At 41.2% G+C, this 22017-nt stretch overlaps 1 protein-coding gene across 1 annotated transcript in view; it reads right to left on the reverse strand.

Moving 5' to 3' along the window:
- The window catches only part of si:ch73-173h19.3 (uncharacterized protein LOC563864 homolog), a 34451-nt gene extending 30156 nt beyond the window's left edge, over positions 1 to 4295 (reverse strand). Inside the window, exons 1-4 of the mRNA XM_048987388.1 lie at positions 4083 to 4295; positions 3202 to 3293; positions 1377 to 1422; positions 1002 to 1253 (exon numbers count right to left, since the gene is read on the reverse strand). Of these exons, the coding sequence (XP_048843345.1) occupies positions 1002 to 1253; positions 1377 to 1422; positions 3202 to 3282 (379 nt within the window). The 5' untranslated portion in view covers positions 3283 to 3293; positions 4083 to 4295. The remainder of the gene's footprint in view (positions 1 to 1001; positions 1254 to 1376; positions 1423 to 3201; positions 3294 to 4082) is intronic.
- Positions 4296 to 22017: the final 17722 nt, after the last annotated feature.

Genomic DNA, 22017 nt, shown 5'->3' on the forward strand with positions numbered 1-22017 from the left:
TCATTTGGAACATTGTACTCTTCTGTATGCAGCCTTTCAGCAGCAGTTGGGAGTCATAATTATTATAATATAATGTTATCTAAATTGAGTGTTGCGGGAATCTTAATCCCTGTTAAGGGTCCAAGCCCGACGAGAAAGAAAACAAAACTCGAGCCAAATCCGTGACACATTAACTTGTCAGCAGGAAAGCCTGAGATTTCAAAAGCCGATAGAAGCCAGAACAACACCAGCAGAAGCTCGGAAGGTGTCTATCAGGATGTCATCCTTTGTCTGACAACTTATAGTATCTTTCATTTTGATTACTTATTAGCATTGTCTAGGCTTGGGCGGTATGGTGGTATTACGGTATACTGTGGCATTTAGCACTCTAGACAGAAGGCATTATTTTGAATACCATAAAACATACAGACACTTTTTCTATGACACTGATTCGGAGATGCTGCATTGAGATGATGTATTGTAGCCACAGCATTAGCGGCGATTGGAGTCTCACTTAAGTAATGAAAAACAGACAAAGAAGAGCAGACACGCATAGGTTAAATTGCGCCATGAATGCTCTGTAAGTTGCCGGAGCATTGTGCAGCATACTTGAATCTTAGTGTGCACATGGTCGCAGATGAGGTAGCTTCAATGGTATCAACGAATGAAGGCTGATGTTTTTAACTCTTCAACAAGGATCTGTCTCCTCATTTCCCTAGTGCTCAACTTCGACACTGATGAGTCAGAGTTTACAGTAGCCTGCATGATTTTTAAAAAAATACTGTTAAACATCGAATACCAGGGTGAAATGTCAAGAAGGGATGATGGTATGTAAATTGGATACAGCCCAAACCTGCTGTTGTCCCCCATTTCATAGGCAACCTGAACAAACTGACATAACTTCCAGGTAAATGAGATCTGTCCCTCTTGCCAATGCTAATGAAGGCATTAGCTTCGGCATTCAAAGCATCTGGTGGCTAGACCTTGAAGACAAATCTCAAAAGTGAAAGACGGAGGCTCACCTCTGCAAAAGTTCTGCTCATCAGGAACAAAGCCGGGGTTGCAATGCATGTTTTGGACCACGTTTTGGTAAACCCGGTGCCTGGGTGGGACCGGGGGAGAATTGACACGCTCTGCAGCCTGTTCATGACTCTCCTCTCCATTGTTGACAAAGATTTGCGCATTGGGAGGAAGGCAGAGGTAGCCGCCAAAGTGGTTTGTGCACTGCATGCCGCCCTTGCAAGCGTCAGGCAGGATGGCACACTCGTCAATGTCTGCGGGGAACATGGAGAGACGGGAGGCGTTGCTTGTCATCTTTGAAGGGCAGGAGAGTGACTAACATATGCAGAATGGAAGGATGGTCCATTTGAGGGGTAAATTTCAGGTTGATATGTTACCTTTGCACACTTGCCTTTGAGGTTCAAATTCGTAGCCATCTGTGCACTGTTGATTAAAAGAATATAGTCAGTCATAGCTTAAGTCTATAAACAATCCACTGTTTTTCCAGAAATTACCAATACATTATGCAAATAACCTATAAGTATGCTGCACTTGCATCCTTTTCCTTTGAAAGTAATGTATGTGACAGTGTCCCTAACAAATACCTCTTTATTCAAGTTGTCAAATGGCTGTTTCTTAAGTAGCCAGTTCCCCAGAAGAATGGCACTTATCCTTGGCCTCCAGCATCTTTGACTAGCTGTCTCGGCCCACAATGTGTCTAATTCTGGCATTTTCCTGGGGGTTCTGTTCAGGCCTAGGCCTGTGCCCAGCCCCCCACCCCCGCCTACACTGGGAGACACCCCTAATGGGCTGCTGCGGCTGTGTCTGGAAACCTAAAAGTGTGAAGAGCCTCATCTTACCTGGGGCACCACAGCTCTCTGACTTGGGTTCATTCAGAGTTCACTGTCGATTACTCAACACTCCCTCTGTCCTATAGTGTATTTCAGGTCCATCCCATAATACACACAATGCCAGGGGACGGCATGCAGGAGGAAAGGAGCAGACGATGCTAACAAACTTCTAACATAATGTAAAGTATTGGCACACTTTGATTCCTGGACTGTTATCTATGAGTGCTGGAGGTATTTGGTACTTTCGGGACAAAGAGAGCAGTTTGAAACTGGGGATAAAGGAAAGAGAGACCCTCATTGGCTGATGGAAGTGTGAAGGAAAACCTTAGAGGAAACTGCCAGCACCCACAACGTTGTGCTGGAGAGACTGTACCTACACCCAGGCTCTGCAAAAAACCTGCATTGGCTGCATCTGTTCAATACCAGAGTTAGAAAGTTCACAGACCAAGATTTTGTTTCAACCAACCGGTTGAGTATAACCAGTGAGAGTCACAGAGAACTCAGCTGGTTGGTTGAAACAAAACCTGGGAACTCATCACTTGGCTGGGTCTTCAGAAACATATCATGCTAGCTGTAGCTTGATGAGCTCTGATATGTTGCCTGTAATGTAACCTCCTTCTCCCGCTGGGTGAGGTGTCTTCCATGATGACCATCTTCCCATCCCTCAAAACCGCTTAAAACAGCATTTCCCAATCCGGTCCTCATGGACCCACAGACAGTCCGCGTTTTTCCTCTCCCCTAGCTCCTGGTCAGTATTTGCTGCCGATTAACTCATGGGCTTCTGTGAATATATCAATGAGCTGGGAAACGGTGCCTTAAAGGATGTCCAGGACTGAGTGGAGGGATGCCAGTGAAGTGCAAATTCTAAGAATTCTTTATGTGCTTGCATGGACTCAAAGTCACTGTTACAATCCACCAAGGACTAATGAAAACGTGAGTGAATGTACCTCAGCATCCAATTTAGTAACTTTTTTGTCTGTAGTAGGATTATACCTACCTGTTCATTTATTGATTGCATTAAAAACAAATAAATTATATTTAAAAGTAAAAAAAAAAAAATTTGCCCTATATGGTGTCCAATTGTCATGTTTTGTTTTTTTAAAGGACTCAAAAATTAAATAACCTCTCAGCAAAGAATAACAACATGCTATTAGCATTCAGTTGTATATTATACAAGCGCATTTAAATGTAAGTAAACTATGTTCGTCAAGAATATGCAGTGAAGATAAGTAGCACATCTGACGCTGGAACAGTGTATTATACTTTCCGAAAATTGTGATGGATGTTTAAAGAAACACAGAGCAGATACTGGACACCCCCTTGACAAATGAATGTGTCTGTTTTAATTCATACGAATGGGAGTCGCACTTGCCGTGTAAGAGACCGGGTCTTCAGCCTCCTGGGAAAGAATGGAGTTAATGACCACGCTTAGACACAGGCATATCCTGAACATGGTGAACAGCCCTAAAACATGGAAGAAAGGCGTTATTACGGGCCTATTTATGCTCCACGTTTCAAGGCAGTCGATAAATGTAATAGCCGTTATTACATCAGAAGTTAAATCGTTGAGCAAGTGCAAACATCTCCCCATGTTTGGAGGGCATTGTTTTTGCTGGAGCGGCTCCAGCCTCGTCTTAGACAGCTGGAGGCATGCAGCGTTTTTTCGTTTGTTTTTCCCTCGGAGTGCAGTAAACGCACCAAGGGGTCTCAGGCAAACGCGCATGTTAAGCAAGCCTCACTTTACACACTGTAACGTTTATGCCAAAATTCAGTTGTTAGAAAATCAGAGCTGAGAAATTTCGCAACGCAATGCATGGCGCAACTCCATCTGCTTTTTTTTCCGTGTGAAAACACCAACTTTGGTTACATCTTCGTGTACAGAGAGGACTGAATTATCGCAAAGATTTATTGACACTGTATATTAATTACTGTCAGTATGACAGAAATTTCGGTATATCTAAAATACGCATGGAATAAGTTTAAGTTAGAGACGCATTTTGTATGGTGTTTAAGTGGGAAAATAAATTATTATATAATACAATGCAAGCAAATAAAAATAATGCAATATACATGACAGATAAAAGTTCACCAAGCGTACGCGCAAATGCACACGTTAACGGTAACTGCATTCCTACACATTACTATAGCTGAACATCTTTCCTCCGCTGTACACCTGTGCGTATTTAAAGGCTAAACGCATATTTGTTTCCAGTTCATACACACGCTACAAACTCAGCAGTCAATATCTGTTACCTGGTGTAGCTCGGTGAAAAGAGTAGATCTTAGGACAGCACCTCTAAAGAACAGCCCACAATAAAGGAAAAAATCCGCAGTTAAGTTAATCTTCAGTTGCGAGGTGATGGTATGGTAACTACTGTAATCTCCTGCAGTCCAACACCCAGAAGATTCAGAGGGAACATGCGGAATGTGGGAGGCGGCGCTCCTCGCAGGTCTCACACCACCGCGCTGTCCCATCGTTTTCCTTTAGGAAATTCCACTTGGATGCGTTCCCCTCGCAATTATTATAATTGTTATTAGACTATAGCGCCCCCTGGAAGTCATTTCAAATTCGGCATGACTTCTGTTTATAGTTTATAGTTGTTTTTGTGTCTAATTCAGCACATTTCCATGTAAAAGATTTGTTTACTGGAGGGAATGGAGGGTGCACTTACTGGTGTGTTAATATTTAATTTTGTGGGGGAAAACAGTTCACAATCACTTCTGTCCTGTAATATATCAGATTCTCCATACCATAGTGGAGATCAATGCTTCACAACTATAATAAACATCCATGTCCATCTATTTTGACATTTCTTCTGCAGCTCACATGTAGGAAAAGGGGAATTTTTGCCATCGAAGTATCAGGCCAATGGCAGTCTAAGCTGTGGGTTCCAACCTTTAAGATGAGGCATGCTTATTTATATAGCACAATTTAGATGCACGGCAATTCAAAGTGCTTTACAAAGGCAGAGAAATATATTTAAATTAAATACATTAAAATCACACTTAAAAGACAAAAATAAAATAATACATTTAAATTAAAAAAAACTAAAAACCATCGAAACTAATTATAAATGAACTGAAAAAAACTTACATTGTAGCAACGGTGTATGACTAAACTGACTTATTGGTTTAGTTTATTGAAAATCTGCAGCAAACAGTTGTGTTTGAGCCCTTGACAGCTTTAGCAGGACATCACGTCTTCAGGAAGCTTGTTCCCCAAACAAGGAGCATAGAAAGTGAACTGCAGTTTGCTTGATCTTGATTGTGCGAATCACATCAGTAAAGGAGTATGGAAGACCTTTTATGACTGACAAAATGGTATCTGTATCTGCCCTCCAGATACCTACATAAAGAAATGCAGTAGATCAACCCAAGGCCAGATTAGGAGTATTAAGTGCCCCAGTGCAACAGCGCATGCAAAATGAGAGAAAGAAATGGGACTGACAGATATTCAGAAAACTTAAAATAGGGAAACATTGTATAAGCTTTTCAGTGAGTACAATATTAAAAGAACAATATACATTTGTATTAAATATATTAGATATTTAATAGCCTGTGATGGGCTGGCCCCCCATCCTGGGTTGTTCCCTGCCTCGTGCCCATTGCTTCTGGGATAGGCTCCGGACCCCCCGCGACCCAGTAGGATCAGTGGTTTGGAAAATGGATGGATGGATGGATATTTAATAGCATTAACTTTTTAATAGACATTCATGAAGGGGACAGGGGAGCTTATGGGGGGGGGGGTCGCTCTGCTTGATGCAACTTCCGAAGTCATAGTACCCCTCGGGACATGCTTGGCTATTCCTATGGTTATTCATATGGTTAATCCGGGCCACCAAGCCCCCACCCATCAGTCTTGTAGTTGTTATGAACTGCGGGGGCACGGACCGGGGGCCGGACTCGGGAAACAAACTTAACGCGGAATTAAATACACTAGACTGATTAACATGACTAGAAACAGCTGGCAACACGGGGATTCCACATGACGAAGCGAGGGGCCGTGGCACACGGGGGGATCGGACAAGCAGGGAGTGACAGTAGCTCAGTCAAGCTTTGTTCAGTGCTGAAAGTTTCCTCATATCAAGCTTCACCTTCCGGATGCTGAATATGTCAGGGCACCTTTGTCTTATTCGCTTAGCAAAGATTCCGATTCCGGGTCCAGCCATGCAGATCTGCACAGGCCTTTGTCTCAGTCTTTTGCTCTTGAGCCCTGATGGCTATTTAGTACCCCAACGATTATCTAGCAAGTTGCTATTGGCAGAGAGCCCATTACTGGGGGTTTCACAAGCAGGACCAGTGGACCATATGCATATTGCAGATGTTTGCCTTTGGTTTGGCTGAAAATATGCATGAAATGCTACATTACAATGTATAATGTAAATTCTAGGTGAGTATCACTATTGATTCTGATACTGCTTACATGGCTTTTACTTGAAGCTGGACATTCACTGGAAGCTCAGCCTAGCTGCACTTGTGCCTACTGTAGCTGGCTCCTTCACCCTTTACAACTGTATGTCTGTGATGCACTCTATGTCGCTTTGGACAAAAGCATTTGTTAATTAAATAGAAGTAATGATGAAATATAAGATGTATGTTTGGATCAAAAGTTTATGCCAATATGGCAACTAAAATGTAAATGCCATTGGATATATACACTCAGTGACAAAAAATGATAAGCACCCAGAAGAGGAGCTGCCAGGTGTAGTCATCAGACGTAGAGGTTTCCTCGTAGACGCATTAGACAGCATTACTTTTTTAAAAGGGTGGCATTGTGGTTTTGCATGAGGCCGGCTGGTCGTATCGTGCAATTGCCTGGCATGTGGGGTATGCAGATGTCAGTCGCCTGATGCTGGAACCAATGGGCAAGTGAGGGCATCTACACACGTCATGCAAGTTCTGGTCGCCCAAGACAGACCACAGCAAGGGAGGATTGTTGTATTGTGCGCCAAGCATTACAGAACTCCATGACATCTGCCCCTGCCATCCGGACACAGGTATTGGACTCTCTACAGCTCCTTCCGTCGTCCCGCACTGTGTCTAGACGACTGGCATCAGCCAGACCATGGGTTTACCATCCCATGCATAGGCTGCCTTTAGCACCAGTGCAGAGACAGCTGCGTTTGGAGTGGTGCCATAATCGGAATGCATAGACTGATGATGAGTGGCGTCGTATCCTGTTCAGCAATGAATCTCGGTTCTGCATTACCATGGATGACCGTCGTGCGCACGTATGGCTGCGCCAAAGAGAGCGGACCAATCCTGCCAATGTTATGGAGAGACACACCAGTGTTACTCTCGGCATCATGGTGTAGGGAGCCATAGGGTATGACATCATGGTGTGGGGAGCCATAGGGTATGACATCATGGTGTGGGGAGCCGTAGGGTATGACATCATGGTGTGGGGAGCCATAGGATATGACATCATGGTGTGGGGAGCCATAGGGTATGACATCATGGTGTGGGGAGCCGTAGGGAATGACATCATGGTGTGGGGAGCCATAGGATATGACATCATGGTGTGGGGAGCCATAGGGTATGACATCATGGTGTGGGGAGCCGTAGGGTATGACATCATGGGTATGACATCATGGTGTGGGGAGCCATAGGATATGACATCATGGTGTGGGGAGCCATAGGGTATGACATCATGGTGTGGGGAGCCGTAGGGAATGACATCATGGTGTGGGGAGCCATAGAGAATGACTTCAAGTCATCTCTCTAATGTAATGGTTTGCTTCTGAGGCTTGGATACATCCAGCTTGGATATAAGTTAAGCTGTAGATATTGCAGGATGGGCCATGTTGATGGGTGGAGTTAGAATCCTGATTATCAGCAGGATATTTTGTGTCCACTGGCACACATAGTTTCCTACAAGATCCAATAAGCCAGAGATCTTTTCCAAGTCACGTGAGAGAACCTTTCTGTGATAAGGCTCAAACCAGCTCTGTAGATGCCTGGGATACGTATCTCAATTCTGGCTGTTGAGGACCTACTGCCGGTCAGCATCTGTAGATAGATCCACGAGAGAAGAGAGCGAGGCTGAGAGAGAGCTTTTCATTAAGACCAAAGAAGGTTGCTTCCAGTACTGAAGAACAACTTCAAGTCCACTCTGAGAAAGGCAAGTGGAGTATTTGTTAATGACAGGGCTGGTCTGGGATTAAAAGACAACTCCTTTAAAATGATAAACTTTGCCAACCTGGGGTAGAGGGAATCCATACATTTTCTATAACTACATATCCTATTCAGGGTCACGAGGGGTCCAGTGTCTACAGGCACAACCCAGGAGAGGGTGCCAACCCATCGCAGGCCACACTCACACACCAATGACTCACACACCAATGGCACACACCAATGACTCACACACCATTCACACCTATGGGCAAGCTGGTAGCTCCAGTCATCCTCAGCATGTTTTTGGACTATGAGGGGAAACCTGAGTACTTGGAGGAAACCCCAAAACGACACAGGGAAGACATGCAAACTCTACAAACGGAACCCTTCTCCTAGATGTGTGCGGTAATAGTGCTAACCGCTGCACCACCATACCGCCCCAAAGAGGGAAGCCCCCATAATGTATTTTTCTGCGCCACATACCCGTCAGCCCACCAGGAACATGCCTGCTATGCTAGATGGGCGATTCAGTCCCGCCCTGGTTAATAACCACTTATTCTGCAGTTTCTTAATGACAGTTCAGAAGGGTCATTGCCTGTCATTCTTAGCACAATAAACATCAAGGGTGAACTACTTCTGTATCTTTTGTCCTTTGTGCTGGCTTTACGCCAACAATGACAAAGGAAAAACAGGAGGGAGAGAGAAGATTTGGAGTTAGAGAGAGAAGCATAGAACACAAGGGAAAGTTATTAGTACAGCATAACAGTACAAGTAAAACAGTGCAAATGCTGTTTGAGCTGTAGGAATAGCCAAGTGACTCAGCGGATTACTGTGCATGTCTGCATAAGCTCTCTGCAGGGCAACAACAAGCCATGACCTTCAGATCCACTTACATGCTCTCTGTTGTATCTTACATGCTAACTACATCATTTTGTCAATTACTGCTGTCTCCTCCAGTAATGTTATACTTTAAGCCGCGTGGAAAATAGAAAAATCAGAAGGTAAAGGTGCTACTTGTTCCTTAAGGCACTTTATGACGGTGGAAATAAAGTGTAGTACATTAAATAGCCTGCAGATGGCAGAGAACACAAGCAAAATCAGTTAGCATGCTGGTGAAAAGAGTCAAATGAATAGCAAAAATATATAATTTTTATATAGTTACTTGCCCAATATGTTTTTCACACAATGCATAACACAAATGGGTAAATAAGAAGGATAAAATGTCATTTCAGAATCAAAATATGAAACAAAAACATCCAACTTATGTCTTTAATACATGTAAAATTTCTCATATAAAATTTCTCATATATATAATTTATCTTACAGCTTCTGTTTTTTTGGTGTATCCATTATGCACTATGCATATATGTCATCTTCCATAGGTCATAAATATCCAGCTGCGAACAATGAGTATTTATTTAAGTGCCACTTATCTTGTGATGTTTCTTCCAATGTTGTAGGTGCTCCATCCAGAACTGATGGCCAATCAAAATGATACGATCAGTTCTCAATGCAGTACCGTCGACATCATATATGCTACCGTTGGACACCTCTACCGAAATGAACCGAAAAAATAGGCATTCAATGCAAGTGACCAGCAATGACTCAAGCAAAAGATTTGACCTCAGTTGGCCTCTTGACACAAACGGTTGAGCTCATTGAGATACGCTTCTCTAATTATGGTGACATCTCCATTCAGAGCCCTGGCGCGCAGGCTTGGGGTGACAGCTTGGGCTGGTCGATAGAGCAGCACAGGGGAAATCGCTGTATTTACCATAATCCCAGTGGGCACTGTGGGTAGCTAAACTGCTCACAGTTGCCAGCTGAGATTACGGTAGATAGCAGCCTTGGTTAATGGGGAGGGACGGCTGGTGTTTCTGCCATGAGGGCCTCCATGGGCTACGTGTGTGTAGGGACTCCCACACTGTGGAGTGGCCAGTATGGGGTCAGTACGCCCTCAAAGATCCATCAGCTGTTACCTGCTGACACAGGCTGGTGTTTGGGCAAAAAATACCTGCAGGAAAATTTAAGGCAGATTTATGTCATTTTCTGTTTCACAGCAATTTCTCAAATGACCCGTCACGACCATCTTGTGCAAATATGAACTCGATGTATAAATTGTGAAGATCAGCTTTTTGGCTGTGTCATGCACGGTTTAGCGACTCAAATATTATTTTCAGCTGATTTTAATACAGAGTTTTACAGAATAACCTGAGCAGTATGAGTTTACGTCACTAGATTGAAGTCAGCTAAACTAAACCCATCCAACTATTGATGGTGAATTCTGAACAGGACGAGACAGGCAGATTGTGGTGTCTCTACAGGTTGGAGTGAGATGGAGAAGTTGGTGTCAGTCCAATCCATCTCCTTGTAGGAGATACACACCCATAATCAACTATACGACAACTTCTACAATTAACGCCAAACAATCTCAAAACAATAAAATGACACTTTTGTTTTTTACACGTTTTGGCGAAGGAGTTAATTTTTTCACATCATGTTTCAATTATTTCTGAAATGTCTAATTTGGCCAGAGGACGCATATACAAGCAAGTGAGGTTAATTATGTCAGTCCCATGACTGGCAATTTCGTCTTCAGCATAATTGCTGCCCTCCGTAATCAGACACAGACGACCCCCATGGGCCTTCAGCAAAACGTCTGTAACTGTGGACAGTGGATGTTCAGAACCTGATGGCCTAACCAGGGCGATGCCGGGGGAGAGGTGGGGGGGGGCGTCTTGTTGTGTCCAGCTGGTTTCTGTGGCAAGATGCACTCGGAAGTGGCTCACGGCAGGAGCTGTCACCCGGCATTGACTGGGGGCCCTCAAGCCTTTAGCCCTCAAGCCCCATCTTTCTGACCTCACAAACGCTGAAGGAAATTCCGAAAGGAGAGAAGAGAAGAAGGGAAGTGGGGCCTGTTTTTACTCACGTGCAGCATCGACTGTGCCGGCTGGCTTTTAGCCCTGAGTGGCTGGGTGATTACTGCCCTTTTAAACGAGAGAACAAATAATGGAAACCTATAAATCTATACTCTGGAGTGGGTGTGTGTGGGTTAGGAGCCGGTACCCATGTAGGGAAGCCAGCTTAAATCCCGTGGCCAGAAGCGTGAAGCCAGACGCGTGATCATATCGCTGCCGGTACCTTGTTCAAGACTCTAATCCCACAAAACTGCTCCATGGACGATGGAAAACTGGATAACCCTGCAGCCCGTGTATGATGGATAAGCTAAGACTAAAGAAAACCTCATTCAGTATCTTAAAATGTTACCTCCTGTCATGCCCATACCCACCACTGACAACATCGAGGACAGGTCTTCAGTATTTGTTCTGAAACTCCAATAACCACGATTAAGGCAACGGTCAACAGCACCGTTATACTGAAAATAAGCAGGTTGGTCCAGTTAGAAATGAAAATACTCAAAAACAGATACATATGTGTGTACATATGTACTTCTTCCGATTGAATAATATGCAAAATATCCAATAGACCCTTGAAAGAGATTAATATACCTGCAATTTATAACAAGTAGCTGGCTGGCACATTGTTATTCATTAAATGCTTCCTCACATAGTCACAAACACACTTGCCTGTGGAGCTCAGCAGTGTTCAAACTGTGAAGGCCATCTGTCAGACACACTTTACATTTGACACCCTATTTGTGTACCAAACATGTTATAAATATCTCTGCCTATATTTATCTAAAAGCTAAAAGCTAGTCATGTCATGTGTTAACTGTAACCTATAATGCCGCACTTTTAAAAGTGGGACCCCCCCACTCTAAGATATGGTCTGAGTGACGGTGGTTCGGGTGTCCAAAATGTCAGTCTTAAAAAAATGTTTGGCTTGCTTTCTTCATATTTGCCCGGCTTTGGGTATTTTCAGTATAGGTCATTGTTTTTGTGTCCTTGTTTCTGGTTATCCCTGGTTTGTTTTGGTTTGTAGACGTCTCATTTCACATATATTCCTTAGTGTATATTAATAACCCACAACTCTTCCTTTAGCTCTTAGTCCCTTGTGTGTAATTAGTAATGGTGCACACCTGTCCCTTGTCATGCTTTTGTTATCTGTGTATTTAAGTGCCTACCTTCGCTCTGTTCCTGAATCGGTCATTGTTTGCACTATGCTATATGTGCTATATGTGCTATATGCGCTATATGTGCTATATGTGCTATATGTGCTTGTGGTCCCTTTTGTTTCTTGTTCCGTTAAGTTTTGTCTATAGTAATATTGCTATTGTTACACATTTCCCCTAGTTATAAATACACTATATGGACAAAAGGGTAACACTTTACTTATAGCACTCCTATATAATGCATTCATAAAGTATTATAAAGGTATTTATAGTGTATTATAGATGAGAATTTCATAGAGCATTCATAATGCATAATAAAGATGGCTATAATGTGTTAGACCTTTTTATAAATAGTTATAACCATGCATATTGTACGTTATGCATGCATTATAGTGCATTATGAAGGTGTCTATAATGCATTATGATGACTGCTTTAAATAAAGTGTTAGTGACAAAACGTATTGGGTTACACCTCTTAATAACTGAATTCAGGTGTTTCATTCAGACCCATTGCCACAGGTGTATAAAATCAAGCACCTAGCCATGCAGTCAGGTTTACATACATTTGTGAAAGAATCGGTCATCTCGAAGAGCTCAGTGAATTCTGTGGTACTGTCATAGGATGCCACTTTTGCAATAAGTCAGTTCATGAAATGTGACGCGTGCTGGCAAAATGAGTCGGAATGCGCACAGGCTAATTATGAGCTAGAGTAAAAAATGTCAGTGTAAATTTTCGTCAAAATTGAGATTTTCCCAAAAATGAGTCCATTAAGTCATCATCTATCGATCCCAATAATCAAAATAGCAAATAAACACTCGCGGCATGACTGGGAATCCCCCCACCGATTGTTTGGTATCACCGTGCAGTGAGGCTCGCCTACTTTCTAAAAATTTGCATAGAATTTCCAATGACATCACTCTGAACCAATAGAACTCGATTTTATAAAGCCCTGTTGATGTAAACAACTTCTAATGGATGTAACTCGGTCATTTTTTGTCCGATTCCAACAAACCATTCATCATTTTGAGGGTTTTAAAAAGGAGAATTTAAAAACAATAATGACTCCATTTTGAAAATTTCCTCATTCCGACTCATTTTGCCAGCACGGGTCACAAATTTCTTCCCTGCCAGATATTCCACAGCCAACTGTAAGTGGCATTACTGTGAAGTGGAAGCATTTAAGAACAACCAAAACTCCGCCAGGACTACACAGAGTATCAAATAGGAGTCAGTGAGTGCTGAGGCGCATAGTGCGTAAAAGTCACTAATGCTCTGTTGACAGAGTGCAGAGTTCCAAACGTCCTTCGACATTAACCCCAGCACAAATACTAAAAGCCAGGAGCTTCATGGAGTGGGCTTCCTTGGTCGAGCAGCTCCATACAAACCTCACATCACCAGCGCAATACCAAACGTAGAGTGATGAATCACATTTCTCTATCTAGCAGTCTGGTGGACAAGTCTGGGTTTGGTAGATGCCAGGAGAACGGTACCAGCCTGACTGCATTGTGCCAACTGTAAAGTCTGGTGGGGGAGGGATAATGGTATGGGGCTGTTTCTCAGGGGTTGGCCCCTTAGTGCCAGTGAAGGGAACTCCTAATGCTTCAGCATACCAAGATATTTTGGACAATTCTATGCTTCCAACTTTGTGGGAACAGTTTGGTGAAGGAAGGCCCTTTTCTGTTCCAGCATGACTGCACCCCAGTGGACAAAGCAAGGTCCATAAGGGCATGATTGGATGAGTTTGGTGTGGAAGAACGTGACTGGCCCATACAGAGCCCTGACCTTAACCTCACTGAATACCTTTGACATGAACTAGAATGGAGATTCAGAGCCATCTCCAACATCAGTGCCTTACCTTACAAATGCTTTTCCGGTTGAATGGGCAAAAGCTCCTATAGACACACTTTAAAATCTTGTGGAAAGCCTGCCCAGAAGAATGGCAGCTGTTATAACTGCATAAGGGGGACTAACTCCATATTGATGCCTATGGGTTTAGAATGAGATGTTATAAAAGTTTCTGTAGGAGTAATGGCCAGCTGTCTCAGTACTTTTGTACATACTGTATGATGTATCATTGAAACCATCATCACTAAGACTGAGTTTTGGAAAGAAATTGGCAAAGCCTCACTTGATGTCAAACATATATTTAGTTCTAAATTCATTATTTTTGATTATTAGATTCAACCCACAGAATTACATAAAGAGTAGCACCAACAGTGCAATTTCATCACTGCTGGTCAATAACTGCTGAAAGGTGTTACTGAACTTGAGAAGAAGGGCCAACACACTTAGCTATGCAGCTAGGACAATTACATGTTCTGAGTTGGAGGCTATTCCAACAAAACAGGATTTCTTCATTAGCCAAATGTAAGGATTAACTAAAGCCAAATGTAAGGATTGTCCAATAGGAGTGTCACTTACCTCTCATCCTATTGGGCAGTTTTCACATCTGACTTAAGTTATCCAGCTACCTGGGAAGTCCTGTTTTGTGGAATAACCCTCCAGTCAAAGATTTTAGCATTGCACTGAGCTCTGAGCCAAATCTGGGCTGGTTACAATTGAATATTTTTCCCTAGCTTTTTTTCATGCTTTTTAAATATTTTATTGCAATATTTAAATTTTTACGAAATTGGTGACTGTTAATTTAAAACTCTAGCTTTGGGTTCTGCTTTTAATGCTTCCTACAATTAAAAAAAACATGTTATGATGCATACAAACATAATCGAATATTACAGATAGTTCCAGGATTCAAGGATTTTTTTATCATTGAAACAAAACCTTGAATCCTTCAACTACCCTTAAAGAAACTTTGTAGTTGTGTAAAGTTGTCCTCCCATATTGCTATTTTTTTCATTTTTTATTTCCTCCCAGAAAAATTACATGTGATTTGTAAGTTACCAGCAAGTAAACTTCAAATAACTGAAACACAATGGACCTTCTAGCCAAATTATAAGCAAATCTGGGCAGCTGGATATCCAAGAGAGACCGTGTCGTATTGGACGTCTGAGGATTTACACTGAGAAGCAGTGGCAGATGGGAATCATGGAATCTTCTAGAAGGCGGGCCACATGATATCCAGTAAGTCTGAAAGCAACTGTAACCTCATTTACCAAAGGTTTAAAAAAATATTTGTTTATTTTTAATGGAGATAGATATAAAGGATAAATATTTTGTTTTATGAGAAAAATGTCACCTGAGGCATACTCACATATAGTCATGCTCACAGAATGTCTTGGGACACTTGCTTAATTCAGTCAAAATGTTTTCATTTATTGGATTTATTACAAAAAATATTACTTTATTCAATTGTCTACAAAAAAATATATATATATATCACATTAAAAACAACTAGTAGTTTTAAGTTAAACATTCATTTCAAGTTAGAACTATACTTTGGGTTTCAATTTAAGACGGCTGTTCTGAGTTAAAAAGTTCATTAACAAGCAATCTCATTGGCTGCTTTATAGTAACACATGTGAAATACTGCAACATAAAATACCAAACATCTGTGTTTTGTATCTCATTGGGAGCCAGTGACTACAATGGAAATTAATAGCAAAATGGCAAGAACAACAGAAGTATAACACTTAATAAAGACAAAATATCTGTGCGGGAGATATTTGCAGATATGTTAAACATTGGTTGTCAATGGACTACTGTCATGAAACCAAAAAACTTTTGTTTCTTGTTTCGTTAAGTTCTGTCTATAATAACAACATTTTTCCAGAATTAAGCAAGCGTTCAAAGAGATTCTTTTTTTATTATATTCTCAAAAAATGAAAATCATTTTTCTTCATTTTTCTTCCCGGAGGATTGCATGGGCAGACAAGCACACCTCACACCTTACCCTGGTAACCTTTTCAGATGGAAAATGCATTAAAGTTGTCGATCAGAGCTCTGCAAAGCCGGTCAAACAGAGGCCAAGGACACGTTAAAGTGAGGCCTGCCTCTGGCAACTTTAGTGACGGGATACAGAGCCATTGGAAAGTAATGTATTTGAATTAAAACTAGCCAATACAAAAGGGACAGGAGAGTGATTATAGTTTCAGGGCCCAGTGCATCACTGCAGTGATTTACAGGTATATGAATGTACACTATGTTCCAGCATCATTAACATGATGACCCCCCCTTTTCCCAATGACTCATCATTTCACTCATCATTTCCTGTCCAACAGGTGTTGTACTGACAATGTAGTTACTGTCATCTTTTTTAAAAAATAAAACCGTTTAAAAACATTTTACTTAGCTAGTTTTTTGGTTTGCAGTGGGGGAGCCACATATGTAAGTAAATATATTAAATTATAAAATGAGTAGGAAGGAGACAGAATGGTCATGCTTCACAAAAATGTAGCAAAAAATTCCTCAATTCCATTTAAAGTGTTCCGCTTTGATGAATTAGGTCATATACTGTTTAAAATAAAGTACATTTCCAAAGCAAATAAGTAAAATGTGCATTTAGAAGCAAATAGTTTAAATTACTTTCTTGATTTTACAGGTAAATAGCTAAATATTATTATCATCTACCGGTCTTGTACTATAAATTGGAAAAAAAGGTTTTTTTTGGATGTAGATGTTTATCTAACCAAACCCATCCCCTTATAAGAACATAAGAAATTTACAAATGAGAGGAGGTCATTCGGCCCATCAAGCTTGTCTGGGGAGAACTTAACTAATAGCTCAGAATTGTTAAAATCTTATCTAGCTCTGATTTAAAGAAAACCAGGGTTTTAGCTTGTGCTACACTAGCAGGAAGACTATTCCATACTCTAACTACACGCTGTGTAAAGAAGTGTTTTCTCAAATTCAGTTTAAAATGTTCTCCTGCTAATTTCCACTTATGGCCACGAATTCTCGTATTTAAACTAATACTGAAATAGCCATTTGGCTGAACAGCATCCAGATCTGTTAGAATATTATATACCTGGATCATGTCCCCTCCTTTGTCTCCTAACCTCTCCTCATAAGACATTCCTCTAAGACCAGGAATTATTCTTGTAGCTTGCATAATTCTTGTCCTTTTTAAGGTATGGTGACCAAACCTGCACACAATATTCTAGGTGGGATCTTACCAAGGAATTGTATAATTGTAGCATCACCTAACTTGACTTAAACTCCACACACCTAGAGATGTAACCCAACATCCTATTGGCCTTTTTTATTGCTTTCCCACACAAGTGAGAGTGGGACATGGAAGCATCAACATACACACCGAGGTCTTTCTCATAATCAGCTACCTTTATTTCAGTGGAACCCATAAAATATCTGTACTTTATATTTCTGCTCCCTGCATGGATTACCTTACATTTATCTATGTTAAATTTCATCTGCCAGATATCAGCCCAGTTGCTAATTAAATCCAGATTCCGTTGTAGCCTCTCCGCTGCTAGATCAGTATCTGCTACACCATCCATCTTTGTGTTGTCTGCAAATTTAACCATTTGACTGTATGTATTGGTGTCAATATCATTCATGTAAATTAGGAACAATAATGGTCCTAAAATTGAACCGTGCGGTACCCCACTATGAACACAGGCCCACTGCGACACTGCGACAGACTACCCACTGTTTTCTGTCTGTTAACCAGTTTTCAATCTAAGCTGCTACAGTTCCTAAAATCCCTGCAGCTTTGAGCTTAAGCAAGAGCCGTTTGTGGGGAACAACATCAAAGGCCTTCTGGAAATCTAAGTAGATCACATCGTAGGCCTTTTTGTAATCAATTTCTCTTTTAGCTTCCTCAAAGAACTCAAGTAAATTGGTTAAACAGGATCTACCTCTCCTAAATCCATGTTTGCTATCCCTCAGAATGTTATTTGAATCCAGGTAATCTACCATTTTCACTTGGATTATAGCTTCCAGTACCTTTCAAGTTATGCAAGTTAAACTGATTGGCCTATAGTTTGCTGGATTACTTCTATCCCCTTTTTTGAATATGGGTGTTCTGTTAGCATGCTTCCAATCAGAAGGTACCACACCAGGATTTCTGAAATAGTAATGTTAAAGGTTGGCTAATAATATCCGTCATCTCTTTTAAAACTATAGGTAAGATGCCATCAGGGCCCTGCGATTTATTTATTTTGACCGTAGCTTGGCTTAGTAGCACATCAGCCTCAGTTATACATATATTGGTCATAGACGACGCTGTATTTGTACTGAATGGTGGCAGGTTACTTGTGTTCTCTATTGTGAACACCCATGTAAAATAATCATTAAACTCATTTACTATATCAATTTCATTTTCAATTATAAGGCCCTTACTATCCTGCAAATTACTGATTTCAACTTTTAGAGCTCTTTTGGAGTTAAAGTATTGGAAGAAACTTCCAATGTCATCTTTAGCCTCCAATGCAATCTTCCTTTCTACATTCCTCTTAGCGAGTCTAATGTTATTTTTTAACTCAACCTGAAGACTTAGATACTCCTGCTTTATTTTGAAATCATTAGTTAATTACCATTTGTGGAGGGGAACCCTTTTCCATCCATCCATCCATTTTCCAAACCGCTTTTCCTACTGGGTCGCAGGGGGTCCGGAGCCTATCCCGGAAGCTATGGGCACGAGGCAGGGAACAACCCAGGATGGGGGGCCAGCCCATCACAGGGCACACTCACACACCATTCACTCACACATGCACACCTACGAGCAATTTAGCAACTCCAACTAGCCTCAGCATGTTTTTTGGACTGTGGGGGGAAATCGAAGAACCCGGAGGAAACCCCATGACGAGATGGGGAGAACATGCAAACTCCACACACATGTGACCCAGGCGGAGACTCGAACCCGGGTCCCAGAGGTGTGAGGCAACAGTGCTAACCACTGCACCACCATGCCTCCCCGGAACCCTTTTCCTCCTGACTTTATTCTTAATTTCCATAGTAAACCATTTTGGCTGCAGTTTCCTAGATTTACTTTTGCTTATACAGTAGTATAGTATAGTATCTCACTAGGAACTCTCTTATGAGTTATTCCAGTTGTTGAATTCCACAGTATTCAGGTTACCTTTGTAACAAAAAATAAACTTGCTAGGGAAGTTGTCCTCTTAACAGTGGGTATGGAGTAACCAGCTTAAATACACAGTAAAGCCCTCATCACTAAAAGGCAGCTCTCTCATTAATTAATCACTGAAAACAGGACCTTTGGGGAATGGAGCATTTCCCACATCAAAGGTCCCCTCAAACATGCCCCAAGTCCAGGGTCTCATCGGCAACGTGGACACAAACCTCTCGGTCACATCTGCTGATTTCCCCGTAGGTAACCCCAAACGGCGGCTGCCTCTACAAGGTACACAACAAACAGGCAAATATATTACTGTCCAAGCATTTAAATTCATTCACAGTACATTCTAAAAGGCTGGATATGGTATGATATGGTATGGTATATTATGGTATATTATAGTATAGACTGGCAGCAAAAATGATTCACAGATGTAGGAAAAGTCTATATATATAATGGTCAGCTGGTTTCCTGCCTTCCTGCTTTAAATAATCCCCTTCCCTTATACAATGGTTATAGCATATCTATTGTTATATTTATCAGTGTTTTATTTCCAGATGAAAAGATACTAGTAGTAGTTTAGTAAAGCAGCAGTAACACAGTTCAGTGAGATGTGCAGTGAGCCCTGGTCATGTGTCAGGTGACACGTCATGCTGTGTGGGAGAGGTCAGCTGCTGGCGTGCGTGTGTGTGTGTTTGTGTGTGTGTGCGTGTGCGAGCGGGTATACCTATCCTTAAGGGGACACTATGTCCCCATAACGTAATAAATATCTCTTTTTTTTCCTTATGGGGACCGATTTCCTATATTTTATAATAATCGGTGACTGCTATGAAAAATCTAAAAATGCAAAAACTCTTGTATTTTGCTTGGTTACTTATGGTTATGGTTAGGGCAGGGTGGGGGTAAGGTTGTCATAGTTAGCATTAGCATTTTTCCCTTAGAAGTGAATTAGCAGGCCCCATAAGGATAGGTATACCCAACGTGTGTGTGTGTGTGTGTGTGTGTGTCTCACATCAGTGTACATGTTAATTCACAATAAAACAACAAACAGCCCAGCATGATGAATGGTGGCCTAATGAGCAGCAACACGCATATGGAAATACTCAGTTTCTGCCAAAGCAAAATTTCTTCCATTGTTTGTCTGCTGTTTATTAATATTTTAGCAATGATTAACTTTTCATGTAAAACTAACCTGAGTGTTTCAGGGTAAACATTCACACACTGTCATTTTGTTAAGCTAGTGAGAAAACATAATGTACATTTTTTTCAGATAATACTGGTGCAGCTGTAAAATGTAATGGGATTCACTGTAATCGGATTCAGGTTTTCCTTCTAAATAAATTGTGCCACGGGCTGCATGTGTATAGATTTCGCCTCAACAGCACAACAGCAAATATTTGGCTTACTAGTCTCAGTCTCTTGTTGTATGGCTGTACAATTTATTCAATTAGAACAAACCATATAACAAACCATTTTAATATAAAGCTACATGTGAAAGTTTTTTTTATTAATTGTATTAAAACAGAGATTAACTGAATTTTAACAAATAATTTATTACAGGGTTATTTAAAGTCTATGATGTATCAAATATCAACCTGAAGCTGATGTTTGGATGCATGTTTCTCAAATGTAAGAATTTGTGCTATTTATTCATTGAAATATAACCTGCAGAAATCAGAATGTGCATTATAACATTTCTTTATATCAAGATGCTACAGCCATCACACACTTATCGATTCATTTATGAAAGATGCATATTGCTTTTAGCTGATCATTTAGCAGCATGTATTCCTTCTTGGAAGAGGGACATGTGCTCAATAAACTTAGGACTGCATTACAAACACATTGTCGCGTTGCGTTTATTAACGTAGAATCATATCCTTTCAGTGTCCCTTTTGAGTAGAGATGTTCATTAAATACCTACCAAGATGAAAGGTCTAATGATTCACAGAGTAAATCAACATTAGAAATGGAAGAAATACAAGGAATGTGCCGAGGTTACATGAACACAAGGCCGTAATGCCAATCCAAATCTACAGACTGAAATTTGTGTTGTATGTTACTGTGCATACTGAAGGATGGGCCAACCTTGTGGAGAATATTATTAATTTAATGTTTATTTTGCCTCTGTACAGAAAGCCTATACAGGCAGTCCCCAGGTTAAGGTCCAACTTATGGAAAGCCCATACTTACAAATGGACAGTCATAAAGCGTATTACACTAAAACCTGGGAGTAAATACAATGCTTCATAATAAGGAACACACACACAACTCTGTGCGGCTCATGAAAGCATTGCATGGCTTCAGCGGGTCATTGGCTCAAGGTACAGTACCATACATAGTTACTTTTGTTTTTACTGTATAATCATTATTATGTACTGCATTATTATTTTTCGGGCTTATCTACAAATTCGATTTCAAAACGTAAAGAGTTTGAACTGCTTGCATATAGGAACCGGAGCAGCACATGACCTGCCTCTTTATATGAGACCTATCGCTGTCAGAGCAGTCGCAGCACAGGTCAGACGTGTGACAGGGACTATCTCAGGCCCGGTGATTGATGGCACTGGCTTCCCTTCCACTCGGGTTCTGGCTGACCTCACCCCTTGCAGCTTAAACTAATTAGCCTCTGTCTTCATGTGACCCCTTCTGACCCCTGGCATGAAAGGGGAAAAACTGAAAGATGACCACCAGCCTGCCCCCAACATCCTTCTGCTGACCGACTGCCCGAACTCAGAAACGGGTCTGCGAAAGGCGAATGAAATAAAATTGAAAACTGAAGGACACGTTTTCGCTCTAAAAACCAAATTGTAAAGGTAACTAAAAGCAGATATAAAAATATAAACTGATTCTGTACACTAAATGCAGGAATGACATGTCTGCTCAAGTATCTGACTATGTTAAAACATATTTTAAAGGTATTTAAATGTATTCCCAATCAAATGATTTAGTCCTGTTTTATCCAAATAAGCCCACATTTCTGCTTCACTTTTCGAAATGAGTGTCGTTTAAC

This window comes from Brienomyrus brachyistius, chromosome 20 (genome assembly GCF_023856365.1).
Source record: "Brienomyrus brachyistius isolate T26 chromosome 20, BBRACH_0.4, whole genome shotgun sequence".
Taxonomy (NCBI): domain Eukaryota; kingdom Metazoa; phylum Chordata; class Actinopteri; order Osteoglossiformes; family Mormyridae; genus Brienomyrus; species Brienomyrus brachyistius.